Raw genomic sequence first — 15,440 nt, forward strand, 5'->3', positions numbered from 1 at the left:
AAGCATGGTAACATCCATGTTGGTCGTTATATAGAGATTATCTTCAGTAACAGCGCGGGAATCCTCCCCCCCCCCCCACCCACCCCCACCCTCGTTGGGGGCCTCTATGTGGGAGAAACAGGACAGAAACTGAGAGCAAATCACAAAAACATTGCAGGATTTGGGAATACAAACTTATTAGAGTCTTTGATTCCATCCACACAGGAATAAATCTGTCAGGATTTATGACTACAGAATCTGAGGAATCTGCTCCAAAGAAGTTAAGGGCACCTGGAGTCTGCTTCGGAGACAGTGAGGGCACCAGGTCTCTGATCTTATTTGGATATTGGGACTATAAACTTTCGCACCGCTAATCCAATCCAATGGATTCATACTGAGTTCTGTTTGACTGTTTACTCAAAGGTGTTATAGCAGGATCCATTTTATCCTGCTTGCCTCCATTTTGTGTGTTATTAAAGGTCAGATAAACACGTTGTTATTCACTATTCTTCATTTTAGCTGTTATTGCAGATTGCAGCAGGGAATGTCCTTGGTAAAATAACGAATAATGTACTGTGTAAAAATATATTTGCGAAACCATAGGGAGAAGGGAGTAATACACTCCCGACGCTTAGCCCATATATGGAGAATCCGCCTCCAACACAAGAATGCATAAAAAGTGTGTGTAAGCTTATTAAAATTAGAGATATTTCAGATACAGCCCTGGTGCATTGTGTCTTATCTCTCCGGTGCCGTGACATCATCTCTACGGTGGACTCATCAGAGAGTAGCTCGAGACCTGCGACAACAAAGGTTCATTTATTATGCCATGCTCCTTTTTTTGCTGTTTGTTTGTGCATATATTTGTGCTTCTTCAGAAACTTTGCTACCCAATGCCCGAGGAAGGGACCTAAGCTCGCTTTGTAACACCATTTATTTTATTTTTGCTAGCCATTAAAAGGTATCATAACCACAAGATTATCTTGTTTTTCTGTTTTTCACACTGAGAGCATTCTTTTTTCAACTGGCTAACACGGTACCAAACCCCCTTTTTTCATTTTGATCACGTGGTGATGACGTCATCCTGGTGTCTCGAGTTTATCCTTCAGTGATCTCAGTCTCCGGTTTCGCAGTGAGATCATAGTTTCTGCAGGGAGCTGTATATACTGTATATGTGCGGTGCACTGTGTGCATTATTATTTTCATCTAAGAGGTTATTCAGACATTACGGATTTTTGGTGGATTTAGGTCCCTGAAAGAACACTGGACCCAAATAAACAAAAAGCTTTTACACCAAAAAAAAAAGTGGCACAAAGGTTTAAAAGTCACAAAATTTTGTCCAGAGTTTTAACATTTTGCAACTTTTTGTCTCTTTCGTTGAAATTTCTCCCATTTTGACGGGGCTGAGGCAAGAAAGGAGGTGCAGCGGGGTGTGACGCTACAGATCATGTTCTGCTTGAGCACATTGGCCAACATGGTTTGCACCGGACAATGTTTTGCAGTCTACAGTGGTAGATACCAGCCCTACAGAGCATATAAGAGATCACAGCACAGTTACAGATAATGACTTACCGTTGACGTTCTTTATGGAATCGTCACTTTTCCATCTGGCCCAGACCGACATGACAACTTCTTCCATCCAAGACTCGTCTGCAGAGAATACAACAAAGACACATTTCACTTCTCATATTCCAGCCATCACCATCTATTCCCAACCTGCACAAACCCCTCATCCTGCTGATACCCCAATACTGAGCCCCTGCTGCCGTATGTGTCCCTATTACTGCACCTGAAGCCCCAATACTGAGCCGCTGCTGCCATATGTGTCCCTATTACTGCACCTGAAGCCCCAATACTGAGCCGCTGCTGCCGTATGTGTCCCTATTACTGCACCTGAAGCCCCAATACTGAGCCGCTGCTGCCGTATGTGACCCTATTACTGCCCCTGATACCTCAATACTGAGCTGCTGCTGCCGTATGTGTCCCTATTACTGCCCCTGATACCTCAATACTGAGCTGCTGCTGCCGTATGTGTCCCTATTACTGCACCTGATACCCCAATACTGAGCCGCTGCTGCCGTATGTGTCCATATTACTGCCCGATACCCCAATACTGAGCCGCTGCTGCCGTATGTGTCCCTATTACTGCCCCTGATACCCCAATACTGAGCCTCTGCTGCCGTATGTGTCCCTATTACTGCACCTGAAGCCCCAATACTGAGCCGCTGCTGCCGTATGTGACCCTATTACTGCCCCTGATACCCCAATACTGAGCCTCTGCTGCCGTATGTGTCCCTATTACTGCCCCTGAAGCCCCAATACTGAGCCGCTGCTGCCGTATGTGTCCCTATTACTGCCCCTGATACCCCAATACTGAGCCTCTGCTGCCGTATGTGTCCCTATTACTGCACCTGAAGCCCCAATACTGAGCCGCTGCTGCCGTATGTGTCCCTATTACTGCACCTGATACCCCAATACTGAGCCTCTGCTGCCGTTTGTGACCCTATTACTGCCCCTGATACCTCAATACTGAGCTGCTGCTGCCGTATGTGTCCCTATTACTGCACCTGAAGCCCCAATACTGAGCCCCTGCTGCCGTATGTGTCCCTATTACTGCACCTGAAGCCCCAATACTGAGCCGCTGCTGCCGTTTGTGACCCTATTACTGCCCCTGATACCTCAATACTGAGCTGCTGCTGCCGTATGTGTCCCTATTACTGCACCTGATACCCCAATACTGAGCCGCTGCTGCCGTATGTGTCCATATTACTGCACCTGATACCCCAATACTGAGCCGCTGCTGCCGTATGTGTCCCTATTACTGCCCGATACCCCAATGCTGAGCCTCTGCTGCCGTATGTGTCCCTATTACTGCACCTGATACCCCATTACTGAGCCGCTGCTGCCGTATGTGACCCTATTACTGCACCTGATACCCCGATACTGAGCCGCTGCTGCCGTATGTGACCCCATTACTGCACCTGATACCCCGATACTGAGCCGCTGCTGCCGTATGTGTCCCTATTACGCCACCTGATACCCCGATACTGAGCCTCTGCTGCCGTATGTGACCCCATTACTGCCCCATCTACCCCGATACTGAGCCGCTGCTGCCGTATGTGTCCCTATTACTGCACCTGATACCCCAATACTGAGCCGCTGCTGCCATATGTGTCTCTATTACTGCACCTACTCTGTGGTTCTCTGTATCCTCTAAATTCTAAAGCACCCCTCTATAATATAGTAATACCGGGTGCAAGTGCCCTAGAAAACAGAGCCCACATTTTGCCCCCTTGAAAGTAATAATGCCCTCTGTGTGCCTCTTTGATAGTCACAGTAACCTGAGTTCCCCTATTACAGTAAGTGCCCACTTTACATTTAATAATGTCCCGAGTCTCCCCCCTGTACAGCTCCCCTATACACAGTATAATGCCCCCTAACTGTATAGTACCACCCACACAGTATACTGACCCCTTAGTAGCCTTCAAACTGTTTGATGGCTCCAACACTGTAATCCCCACACTGAATGATGGCCCCATAGATAACCTCCATCTATATATATAATTGTCTAAGGGTTTTTCCGTCTGTCTGTCTTTGTCTGTCTGTCTGTCCTGGAAATCCCGGCTCTCTGATTGGTCGAGGCCGCCAGGCCTCGACCAATCAGAGACCGGCACAGCATCGACGTAGAAATCCCGCGTCTCTGATTGGTCGAGGCCGCCAGGCGTCGACCAATCAGCAACGAGCACAGCGACGATGATGTCATAAAGGATGTAGAAATCCCATGTTTCTGATTCAGCGACGGGCACAGTATCGACATAGATGTCATAATGGTTGCCATGGCGACGATGAGGTCATAAAGGGTGCCTCGACCAATCAGCGACGGGCACAGTCTGCCGCGAATTCTGGAATCATCATTGTCCATATACTACGGGGACATGCATATTCTAGAATACCCGATGCGTTAGAATCGGGCCGCCAGGCCTCGACCAATCAGCGAAGGGCACAGCGACGATGATGTCATAATGGTTGCCATGGCGACGATTATGTCATAAAGGTTGCCTCGACCAATCAGCGACGGGCACAGCGACGATGATGTCATAAAGGACGTAGATATCCCGCGTCTCTGATTGGTCGAGGCCGCCAGGCCTCGACCAATCAGCAACGAGCACAGTATCAACGTAGATGTCATAATGGTTACCATGGCGACGATGATGTCATAAAGATTGCCTCGACCAATCAGCGACGGGCACAGTCTTGTTACGAAAGGCAATTCAGTATAACAATGGACATGGAGGTCAGAGCACACACAGTGATCTGACAATAACCCAAAATAACAGAACGAGCTCTGAGACGTGGAAACTCTGCAGACCGCAATCCCTGATCCTCTCCAAACACAACTAGAGGCAGCCGTGGATTGCGCCTAACGCTCCCTATGCAACTCGGCACAGCCTGAGAAACTAACTAGCCTGAAGATAGAAAAATAAGCCTACCTTGCCTCAGAGAAATACCCCAAAGGAAAAGGCAGCCCCCCACATATAATGACTGTGAGTAAGATGAAAAGACAAACGTAGGGTTGAAATAGATTCAGCAAAGTGAGGCCCGATATTCTAGACAGAACGAGGATAGGACAGATAACTTTGCGGTCTACACAAAACCCTAAAGAAAACCACGCAAAGGGACAAAAAGACCCTCCGTACCGAACTAACGGCACGGAGGTACACCCTTTGCGTCCCAGAGCTTCCAGCAAAACAAATAGACAAGCTGGACAGAAAAAATAGCAACAAATAGCAAAGAAGCACTTAGCTATGCAGAGCAGCAGGCCACAGGAATGATCCAGAGAAACACAAGTCCAACACTGGAACATTTACAGGAAGCATGAATCAAAGCATTAGGTGGGGTTAAGTAGAGAAGCACCTAACGACCTCACCAGATCACCTGAGGGAGGAAACTCAGAAGCAGCAGTACCAGTTTCCTCCACAAACGGAAACTCCCAGAGAGAATCAGCCGAAGTACCACTTGTGACCACAGGAGGGAGCTCTGCCACAGAATTCACAACAGTACCCCTTCCTTGAGGAGGGGGTCACCGAACCCTCAACAGAGCCCCCAGGCCGACCAGGATGAGCCACATGAAAGGCACGAACAAGATCGGGAGCATGGACATCAGAGGCAAAAACCCAGGAATTATCCTCCTGAGCATAACCCTTCCATTTAACCAGATACTGGAGTTTCCGTCTTGAAACACGAGAATCCAAAATCTTCTCCACAATATACTCCAATTCCCCCTCCACCAAAACCGGGGCAGGAGGGTCAACAGATGGAACCATAGGTGCCATGTATCTCCGCAACAATGACCTATGGAAGACGTTATGTATGAAAAAAGAATCTGGGAGGGTCAGACGAAAAGACACAGGATTAATAACCTCAGAAATCCTATAAGGACCAATGAAACGAGGTTTAAACTTCGGAGAGGAAACCTTCATAGGAATATGACGAGAAGATAACCAAACCAGATCCCCAACACGAAGTCGGGGACCCACAAGGCGTCTGCGATTAGCGAAACGTTGAGCCTTCTCCTGGGACAAGGTCAAATTGTCCACTACATGAGTCCAAATCTGCTGCAACCTGTCCACCACAGTATCCACACCAGGACAGTCCGAAGACTCAACCTGTCCTGAAGAGAAACGAGGATGGAACCCAGAATTGCAGAAAAATGGCGAAACCAAGGTAGCCGAGCTGGCCCGATTATTAAGGGCGAACTCAGCCAAAGGCAAAAAGGACACCCAGTCATCCTGATCGGCAGAAACAAAGCATCTCAGATAGGTTTCCAAGGTCTGATTGGTTCGTTCGGTCTGGCCATTAGTCTGAGGATGAAAAGCCGAGGAAAAAGACAAGTCAATGCCCATCCTACCACAAAAGGCTCGCCAAAACCTCGAAACAAACTGGGAACCTCTGTCAGAAACGATATTCTCTGGAATGCCATGCAAACGAACCACATGCTGGAAGAACAAAGGCACCAAATCAGAGGAGGAAGGCAACTTGGACAAGGGTACCAGATGGACCATCTTAGAAAAGCGATCACAGACCACCCAAATGACTAACATCCTTTGAGAGACGGGAAGATCTGAAATAAAATCCATAGAGATATGTGTCCAAGGTCTCTTCGGGACCGGCAAGGGCAAAAGCAACCCACTGGCACGAGAACAGCAGGGCTTAGCCCGAGCACAAATCCCACAGGACTGCACAAAAGAACGCACATCCCGCGACAGAGATGGCCACCAAAAGGATCTAGCCACTAACTCTCTGGTACCAAAGATTCCAGGATGAACAGCCAACACCGAACAATGAACCTCAGATATCACTTTATTTGTCCACCTATCCGGGACAAACAGTTTCTCCGCTGGACAACGATCAGGTTTATTAGCCTGAAATTTTTGCAGCACCCGCCGCAAATCAGGGGAGATGGCAGACACAATTTACTCCTTCCTTGAGGATACCCGCCGGCTCAGATAAACCCGGAGAGTCGGGCACAAAACTCCTAGACAGAGCATCCGCCTTCACATTTTTAGAGCCCGGAAGGTACGAAATCACAGAGTCAAAACGGGCGAAAAACAGCGACCAACGAGCCTGTCTAGGATTCAAACGCTTAGCAGACTCGAGATAAGTCAAGTTCTTATGATCAGTCAAGACCACCACGCGATGCTTAGCTCCTTCAAGCCAATGACGCCACTCCTCGAATGCCCACTTCATGGCCAGCAACTCTCGGTTGCCCACATCATAATTCCGCTCAGCAGGCGAAAACTTCCTGGAAAAAAAAGCGCATGGTTTTATCACTGAACAATCAGAACCTCTCTGCGACAAAACAGCCCCTGCTCCAATCTCAGAAGCATCAACCTCGACCTGGAACGGAAGAGAAACATCTGGTTGACACAACACAGGGGCAGAAGAAAAACGACGCTTCAACTCTTGAAAAGCTTCCACAGCAGCAGAAGACCAATTGACCAAATCAGCACCCTTCTTGGTCAAATCGGTCAATGGTTTGGCAATACTAGAAAAATTGCAGATGAAGCGACGATAAAAATTAGCAAAGCCCAGGAACTTTTGCAGACTTTTCAGAGATGTCTGCTGAGTCCAATCATGGATGGCTTGGACCTTAACAGGATCCATCTCGATAGTAGAAGGGGAAAAGATGAACCCCAAAAATGAAACCTTCTGCACACCAAAGAGACACTTTGATCCCTTCACAAACAAAGAATTAGCACGCAGGACCTGAAAAACCGTTCTGACCTGTTTCACATGAGACTCCCAATCATCCGAGAAGATCAAAATGTCATCCAAGTACACAATCAGGAATTTATCCAGGTACTCTCGGAAGATGTCATGCATAAAGGACTGAAACACTGATGGAGCATTGGCAAGTCCGAATGGCATCACTAGATACTCAAAATGACCCTCGGGCGTATTAAATGCAGTTTTCCATTCATCGCCTCGCCTGATTCACACCAGATTATACGCACCACGAAGATCAATCTTGGTGAACCAACTAGCCCCCTTAATCCGAGCAAACAAATCAGACAACAAAGGCAAGGGGTACTGAAATTTAACAGTGATCTTATTAAGAAGGCGATAATCTATACAAGGTCTCAGCGAACCATCCTTTTTGGCTACAAAAAAGAACCCTGCTCCTAATGGCGACGATGACGGGCGAATATGCCCCTTCTCCAGGGATTCCTTCACATAACTGCGCATAGCGGTGTGCTCAGGCACGGATAAATTAAACAGTCGACCTTTTGGGAATTTACCACCAGGAATCAAATTGATAGCACAATCACAATCCCTATGCGGAGGTAGGGCATCGGACTTGGGCTCATCAAATACATCCCGGTAATCAGACAAGAACTCTGGAACTTCAGAAGGGGTGGATGACGAAATTGACAAAAATGGAACATCACCATGTACCCCCTGACAACCCCAGCTGGACACCGACATGGATTTCCAATCCAATACTGGATTATGGGCTTGTAGCCATGGCAACCCCAACACGACCACATCATGCAGATTATGCAACACCAGAAAGCGAATAACCTCCTGATGCGCAGGAGCCATGCACATGGTCAGCTGGGTCCAGTATTGAGGCTTATTCTTGGCCAAAGGCGTAGCATCAATTCCTCTCAATGGAATAGGACACTGCAAGGGCTCCAAGAAAAACCCACAACGCTTAGCATATTCCAAGTCCATCAAATTCAGAGCAGCGCCTGAATCCACAAACGACATGACAGAATATGATGATAAAGAGCAGATCAAGGTAACGGACAGAAGAAATTTTGACTGTACCGTACCAATGGTGGCAGACCTAGCGAACCGCTTAGTGCGCTTAGGACAATCAGAGATAGCATGAGTGGAATCACCACAGTAGAAACACAGCCCATTCAGACGTCTGTGTTCTTGCCGTTCAACTCTGGTCAAAGTCCTATCGCACTGCATAGGCTCAGGTTTAAGCTCAGGTAATACCGCCAAATGGTGCACAGATTTACGCTCACGCAAGCGTCGACCGATCTGAATAGCCAAAGACATAGACTCATTCAGACCAGCAGGCATAGGAAATCCCACCATGACATCCTTGAGGGCTTCAGAGAGACCCTTTCTGAACATAGCTGCCAGCGCAGATTCATTCCATTGAGTGAGCACTGACCATTTTCTAAATTTCTGGCAATATACCTCTATCTCATCCTGACCCTGACAAAGAGCCAGCAAATTCTTTTCTGCCTGATCCACTGAATTAGGCTCATCGTACAGCAATCCGAGCGCCAGGAAAAACGCATTGATATTACTTAATGCAGGATCTCCTGGCGCAAGAGAAAATGCCCAGTCCTGAGGGTCGCCGCGCAAAAAAGAAATAATAATCAAAACCTGTTGAACTGGATCACCAGAGGAACGAGGTTTCAAGGCCAGAAATAACTTACAGTTATTTTTGAAACTCAGAAACTTAGTTCTATCTCCAAAAAACAAATCAGGAATAGGAATTCTTGGTTCTAACATAGATTTCTGATCAATAGTGTCTTGAATCTTTTGTACTCTTGCCGAGAGCTGATCCACAAATGAAGACAGACTCCTAATGTCCATCGCTACACCTGTGTACTGAACCACCCAAATGTCTATGGGAAAAAAAAGACAAAACACAATGCCAAGAAAAAAAATGGTCTCAGAACTTCTTTTTTCCCTCTATTGAGAATCATTAGTACTTTGGGCTTCCTGTACTGTTATGAAAGGCAATTCAGTATAACAATGGGCATGAAGGTCAGAGCACACACAGTGATCTGACAATAACCCAAAATAATAGAACGAGCTCTGAGATGTGGGAACTCTGCAGACCGCAATCCCTGATCCTCTCCAAACACAACTAGAGGCAGCCGTGGATTGCGCCTAACGCTCCCTATGCAACTCGGCACAGCCTGAGAAACTAACTAGCCTGAAGATAGAAAAATAAGCCTACCTTGCCTCAGAGAAATACCCCAAAGGAAAAGGCAGCCCCCCACATATAATGACTGTGAGTAAGATGAAAAGACAAACGTAGGGATGAAATAGATTCAGCAAAGTGAGGCCCGATATTCTAGACAGAACGAGAATAGGAAAGATAACTTTGCGGTCTACACAAAACCCTAAAGAAAACCACGCAAAGGGACAAAAAGACCCTCCGTACCGAACTAACGGCACGGAGGTACACCCTTTGCGTCCCAGAGCTTCCAGCAAAACAAATAGACAAGCTGGACAGAAAAAATAGCAACAAATAGCAAAGAAGCACTTAGCTATGCAGAGCAGCAGGCCACAGGAATGATCCAGAGAAACACAAGTCCAACACTGGAACATTGACAGGAAGCATGAATCAAAGCATTAGGTGGGGTTAAGTAGAGAAGCACCTAACGACCTCACCAGATCACCTGAGGGAGGAAACTCAGAAGCAGCAGTACCAGTTTCCTCCACAAACGGAAACTCCCAGAGAGAATCAGCCGAAGTACCACTTGTGACCACAGGAGGGAGCTCTGCCACAGAATTCACAACACAGTCCGCCGCGAATTCTGGAATCATCATTGTCCATATACTACGGGGACATGCATATTCTAGAATACCCGATGCGTTAGAATCGGGCCACAATCTAGTATAGTATAATGTGCCAGATAGTCCTCAATATAGCACAAGGCAGCACCCCCCATAGGCAGATCCTGTAGAATAAGGCAGCACCCCCCCATAGGCAGATCCTGTAGAATAAGGCAGCACCCCCCATAGGCAGATCCTGTAGAATAAGGCAGCACTCCCACCATAGGCAGATCCTGTAGAATAAGGCAGCACTCCCCCCATAGGCAGATCCTGTAGAATAAGGCAGCACTCCCCCCATAGGCAGATCCTGTCTATAAGGCAGCACTGCCCCCCATAGGAAGATCCTGTAGAATAAGGCAGCACTCCCCCCCGCCCCCCATAGGCTGATCCTGTAGAATAAGGCAGCACCCCCCATAGGCAGATCCTGTAGAATAAGGCAGCACTCCCCCATAGGCAGATCCTGTAGAATAAGGCAGCACTCCCCCCATAGGCAGATCCTGCATATAAGGCAGCACTCCCCCCCATAGGCAGATCCTGTAGAATAAGGCAGCACTCCCCCCATAGGCAGATCCTGTAGAATAAGGCAGCACTCCCCCCATAGGCAGATCCTGTAGAATAAGGCAGCACTCCCCCCCATAGGCAGATCCTGTATATAAGGCAGCACTCCCCCCTAAAGGCAGATACTGTATATAAGGCAGCACCCCCCTATAAGCAGATACTGTAGAATAAGGCAGCACTCCCCCCATAAGCAGATACTGTAGAATAAGGCAGCATTCTCCCCTGTAGGCAGATACTGTAGAATAAGGCAGCACCCCCCCCATAGGCAGATACTGAAGAATAAGGCAGCACTCCTCCCCATAGGCAGATACTGTGAAATAAGGCAACACTCTCCCCATAGGCAGATACTGAAGAATAAGGCAGCACTCCCCCCTATAGGCAGATACTGTAAAATAAGGCAGCACTCCCCCTATAGGCAGATACTGTAGAATAAGGCAGCATCCCCCATAGGCAGATACTGTAGAATAAGGCAGCACTCTCCCCCATAGGCAGATCCTGTAGAATAAGGCAGCACTCCCCCCCCATAGGCAGATCCTGTATATAAGGCAGCACTCCCCCCTAAAGGCAGATACTGTATATAAGGCAGCAGCCCCCTATAAGCAGATACTGTAGAATAAGGCAGCACTCCCCCCATAAGCAGATACTGTAGAATAAGGCAGCATTCTCCCCTGTAGGCAGATACTGTAGAATAAGGCAGCACCCCCCCATAGGCAGATACTGAAGAATAAGGCAGCACTCCTCCCCATAGGCAGATACTGTGAAATAAGGCAACACTCTCCCCATAGGCAGATACTGAAGAATAAGGCAGCACTCCCCCCTATAGGCAGATACTGTAAAATAAGGCAGCACTCCCCCTATAGGCAGATACTGTAGAATAAGGCAGCATCCCCCATAGGCAAATACTGTAGAATAAGGCAGCACTCTCCCCCATAGGCAGATCCTGTAGAATAAGGCAGCACTCCCCCAATAGGCAGATACTGTAGAATAATGCGGCACTCTCCCCATAGGCAGATACTGAAGAATAAGGCAGCACTCCCCCCCTATAGGCAGATACTGTAGAATAAGGCAGCACTCCCCCATAGGCAGATCCTGTAGAATAAGGCAGCATCCCCCATAGGCAGATACTGTAGAATAAGGCAGCACTCTCCCCCATAGGCAGATCCTGTAGAATAAGGCAGCACTCCCCCAATAGGCAGATACTGTAGAATAAGGCAGCACTCTCCCCATAGGCAGATACTGAAGAATAAGGCAGCACTCCCCCCATATAGGCAGATAATGTGAAATAAGGCAGCACTCCCCCTATAGGCAGATACTGTAGAATAAAGCAGCACTCCCCCCTATAGGCAGATACTGTAGAATAAGGCAGCACTCCCCCCCATAGGCAGATACTGTAGAATAAAGCAGCACTCCCCTCTATAGGCAGATACTGTAGAATAAGGCAGCACTCCCCTCCATAGGCAGATACTGTAGAATAAGGCAGTGCTCCCCCCTATAGGCAGATACTGTAAAATAAGGCAGCACTACCCCTATAGGCAGATACTGTAGAATAAGGCAGCACTCCCCCCTATAGGCAGATACTGCAGAATAAGGCAGCACTCCCCCCCCATAGGCAGATACTGTAGAATAAGGCAGCACTCCCCCAATAGGCAGATACTGTAGAATAAGGCAGCACTCCCCCCCCATAGGCAGATACTGTAGAATAAGGCAGCACTCCCCCCATAGGCAGATACTGTAGAATAAGGCAGCACTCCCCCCCTATAGGCAGATCCTGTAGAATAAGGCAGCACTCCCCCCATAGGCAGATACTGTAGAATAAGGCGGCACTCCCCCCCCATAGGCAGATACTGTAGAATAAGGCAGCACTCCCCCCATAGGCAGATACTGTAGAATAAGGCAGCACTCCCCCCCTATAGGCAGATACTGTAGAATAAGGCAGCCCCCATAAAAAAACACAGTAAATAAATACGCACCTCTCTGCAGTACTTTGCAGTACAAACGGGGCAGACAAGAGGGAAGTTAGAGTACCAAGCCGAAAATCGGAGCCAGAAACAGACAATAAGCACAGAATCACAAGGCGAAGCACAGATCGAGAAAACAGACCAAGTCATATACAAGAAAGCAAACGGACTAAACAGTATGCAAGCACACCAGGGGGTCAGACACACAGCCAGAACAGATGTATCACTGACAAGGATCCCCAGATGAAGGCGGGTAAATATAGCCCTCCCCAAACCAAAAGGAGGCTATACAAATTAACCCCAAAAGGATAGAGAAGGAACCATGTCCACAACCGTGACAAGGGGCCTATGGTGAGCCAGTCTGAGACTGGCCAGCAGTGACCTTTGCTGTTAGAGCAGACCACGGGCTGTGTATTACAGCTGTGGTACGGTTCATGACAGCGCAGTGGCATTATCCACACAATCACAGAATTGTAATAGTTTACAAAAGCTCTTTTGAGTAGTTATGTCTGCACTCTAGTCCTCAAGTGGTAAATTATACAGCAGGAGGAATTATTAGGGGGCATGCCTTACAATTAAAGGTATTCTCAAGTTTAGATGTTATTCGCTATACATATAGCATAGCGCTCGGCTGTCTGTCTGTCCCATTAACAATGAATGAAGCAGCATTGCGCATAATCGACCACCACTCCATTCACAGAGGACTCTTTAGAGCTGTCATTCAGACTCCTAACAATCTGGAAGTTATCCCCTAAACAATGAATAAGGGATAGCTTCCAGCCTTGAAAAACACCCCTTTAAGTTCCACACCTGAGAAATGTTCTACTATCTGAACATCAAAATGGTTTCCACGCTGTGTGACATTTTAGATGTTCCAGGAAATTAGATTTTTTTTTCGTTACATTTTTAACATTATGAACCTGGAATTGGCTTCAACTCTGAATGAAGTCTTTGATGTCAACAAGAATTTATTCCTTTCAAAAGTATATCCCACATTCAAGTCATTAAAATGGCTTCTATCCTGTGTGAGTTCCAAGATGATGTATAAAACCTGATTTATGAGTAAAACATTTCCCACATTCTGAGCATGAGTATGGCTTCTTTCCTGTGTGAATTCTCAAATGTTCCACAAGGTATGATCTCTGGCTAAAACATTTCCCACATTCTGTGCATGAAAATGGCTTCTCCCCCGTGTGAATTCTTTGATGCTTCACAATATATGATTTCTGTCTAAAACATTTTCCACAATCAAGACAAGAAAATGGCTTCTCTTCGGTATGAATTTTCAGATGTTCCATAAGAACTGATTTCTGAGCAAAACATTTCCCACATTCTGAGCATGAAAATGGTGTCTCCCCTGAATGACTTCTTTGATGCTTCACAAGATTTGATCGCTGAGTAAAACATTTCCCACATTCTGAGCATGAGAATGGTGTCTCCCCTGTGTGACTTCTTTGGTGCTTCACAAGATTTGATCTATGGGTAAAACATTTCCCACATTCTGAACAGAAAAATGGCTTCTCTCCTGTGTGATGTCTTAGATGATCCAGAAGGTTTGATTTCTTCCGAAAACATTTACCACATTCTGAACATGAAAATGGTGTCTCTCCTGTGTGACTTCTGATATGTTCCATAAGACTTGATTTCTGGCTAAAAGACTTTCCACAGTCAGGACATAAAAATGGCCTCTCCCCTGTGTGAGTTCTCTGGTGATTAACTAGATACCATTTCTTGCTAAAACATTTCCCACATTCCGAACATGAAAATGGCTTCTCCCCTGTGTGAGTCCTTAGATGTTTCACGAGACTTGATTTTCGAGTAAAACATTTCCCACATTGAGGACATGAAAACAGAGTCTCTCCCGTGTGAGTTTTCTTGTGTCGAACAAGATACATTTCTTTGGTAAAAGATTTCCCACATTCCAAACATGAAAATGGCTTTTCAATTCTGTGAATTTCTTCATTCCGTAAAAGATTTGATTCAGTATTTACTTTTTCCCCACATAGAAATGGATTCTCGAGTCTAAGCCCAGCTCCTTGTTTGCTGATCAGTGATTGATTTGACAATATCGTTATATGACTGATATCGGTGGACAGATCTCCACTGTGAAGGACGACAGGTATATTTAGAGATATTGAACTATCGTTTGTAGTATGATTATCATCTACATTATGATTGGGAGGTATATGGAGACGTCTATAGGAGCTTCCCATCCAATCTTTACCTAGAAAAAAATAATAATTTCTCAATATATTTTTAAATTTAGGAAGATTTTGTAAAAAAAAAAAAAAATCACAAGGAGACAAGTTTTTCACAGGAGTTATATGAGCTAGAAAATGTATAATAAACATATTTAAAGAGTACTTATCACCAATCTGTGGATGCACTTTATTTAATGAAAGAGTGGATAATCCTCTACTGGTAATTGTTCTAAATATCACCTATTAACAAAAGTGCTTACAAGAAACTATTAGACCGACTTCTAACAAAATTTGGCCCGAACTTCCAGATCGTGTGATCTCAGCATGCAGTGAGGGATCCCACAACTGGCCACAGTCATTCACGCTCTTTCCACTAGGCCATTGCTGTCACGTAGATTACTGAGCTGTAGTTACTGAATGGTGACCACTGTAAGGCCACGTTCACACGTTCAGTATGTTACCAGGAGTGGAACAATCAGAGGAAAAGTATAATAGAAACACTTCTGCATTTTTTTACCCACTCCTACAAATAATGATGTCAAATACTGAAAATGTGAACGTGGTCTAATAATGTTACCAGTTGTTAATGCATAGAAAGAAGAGAGTTTTTGATCCAAACCAAAAATATATAATTCCAAATAAAATCAAGGTT

At 46.2% G+C, this 15,440-nt stretch overlaps 1 protein-coding gene and 1 pseudogene across 1 annotated transcript in view; one reads left to right on the top strand and one right to left on the bottom strand.

Annotated features, from left to right (window-relative positions):
- The window catches only part of LOC138637638 (zinc finger protein 729-like), a 304,899-nt pseudogene that overhangs the window by 76,502 nt on the left and 212,957 nt on the right, over window positions 1–15,440 (top strand).
- The window catches only part of LOC138680722 (oocyte zinc finger protein XlCOF7.1-like), an 86,968-nt gene that overhangs the window by 24,966 nt on the left and 46,562 nt on the right, over window positions 1–15,440 (bottom strand). The window contains exon 13 of the mRNA XM_069768006.1: window positions 13,639–14,811. Coding sequence (XP_069624107.1) covers window positions 13,639–14,811 — 1,173 coding nt within the window. The remainder of the gene's footprint in view (window positions 1–13,638; window positions 14,812–15,440) is intronic.

This window comes from Ranitomeya imitator, chromosome 5 (genome assembly GCF_032444005.1).
Source record: "Ranitomeya imitator isolate aRanImi1 chromosome 5, aRanImi1.pri, whole genome shotgun sequence".
In the NCBI taxonomy this organism is placed as follows: domain Eukaryota; kingdom Metazoa; phylum Chordata; class Amphibia; order Anura; family Dendrobatidae; genus Ranitomeya; species Ranitomeya imitator.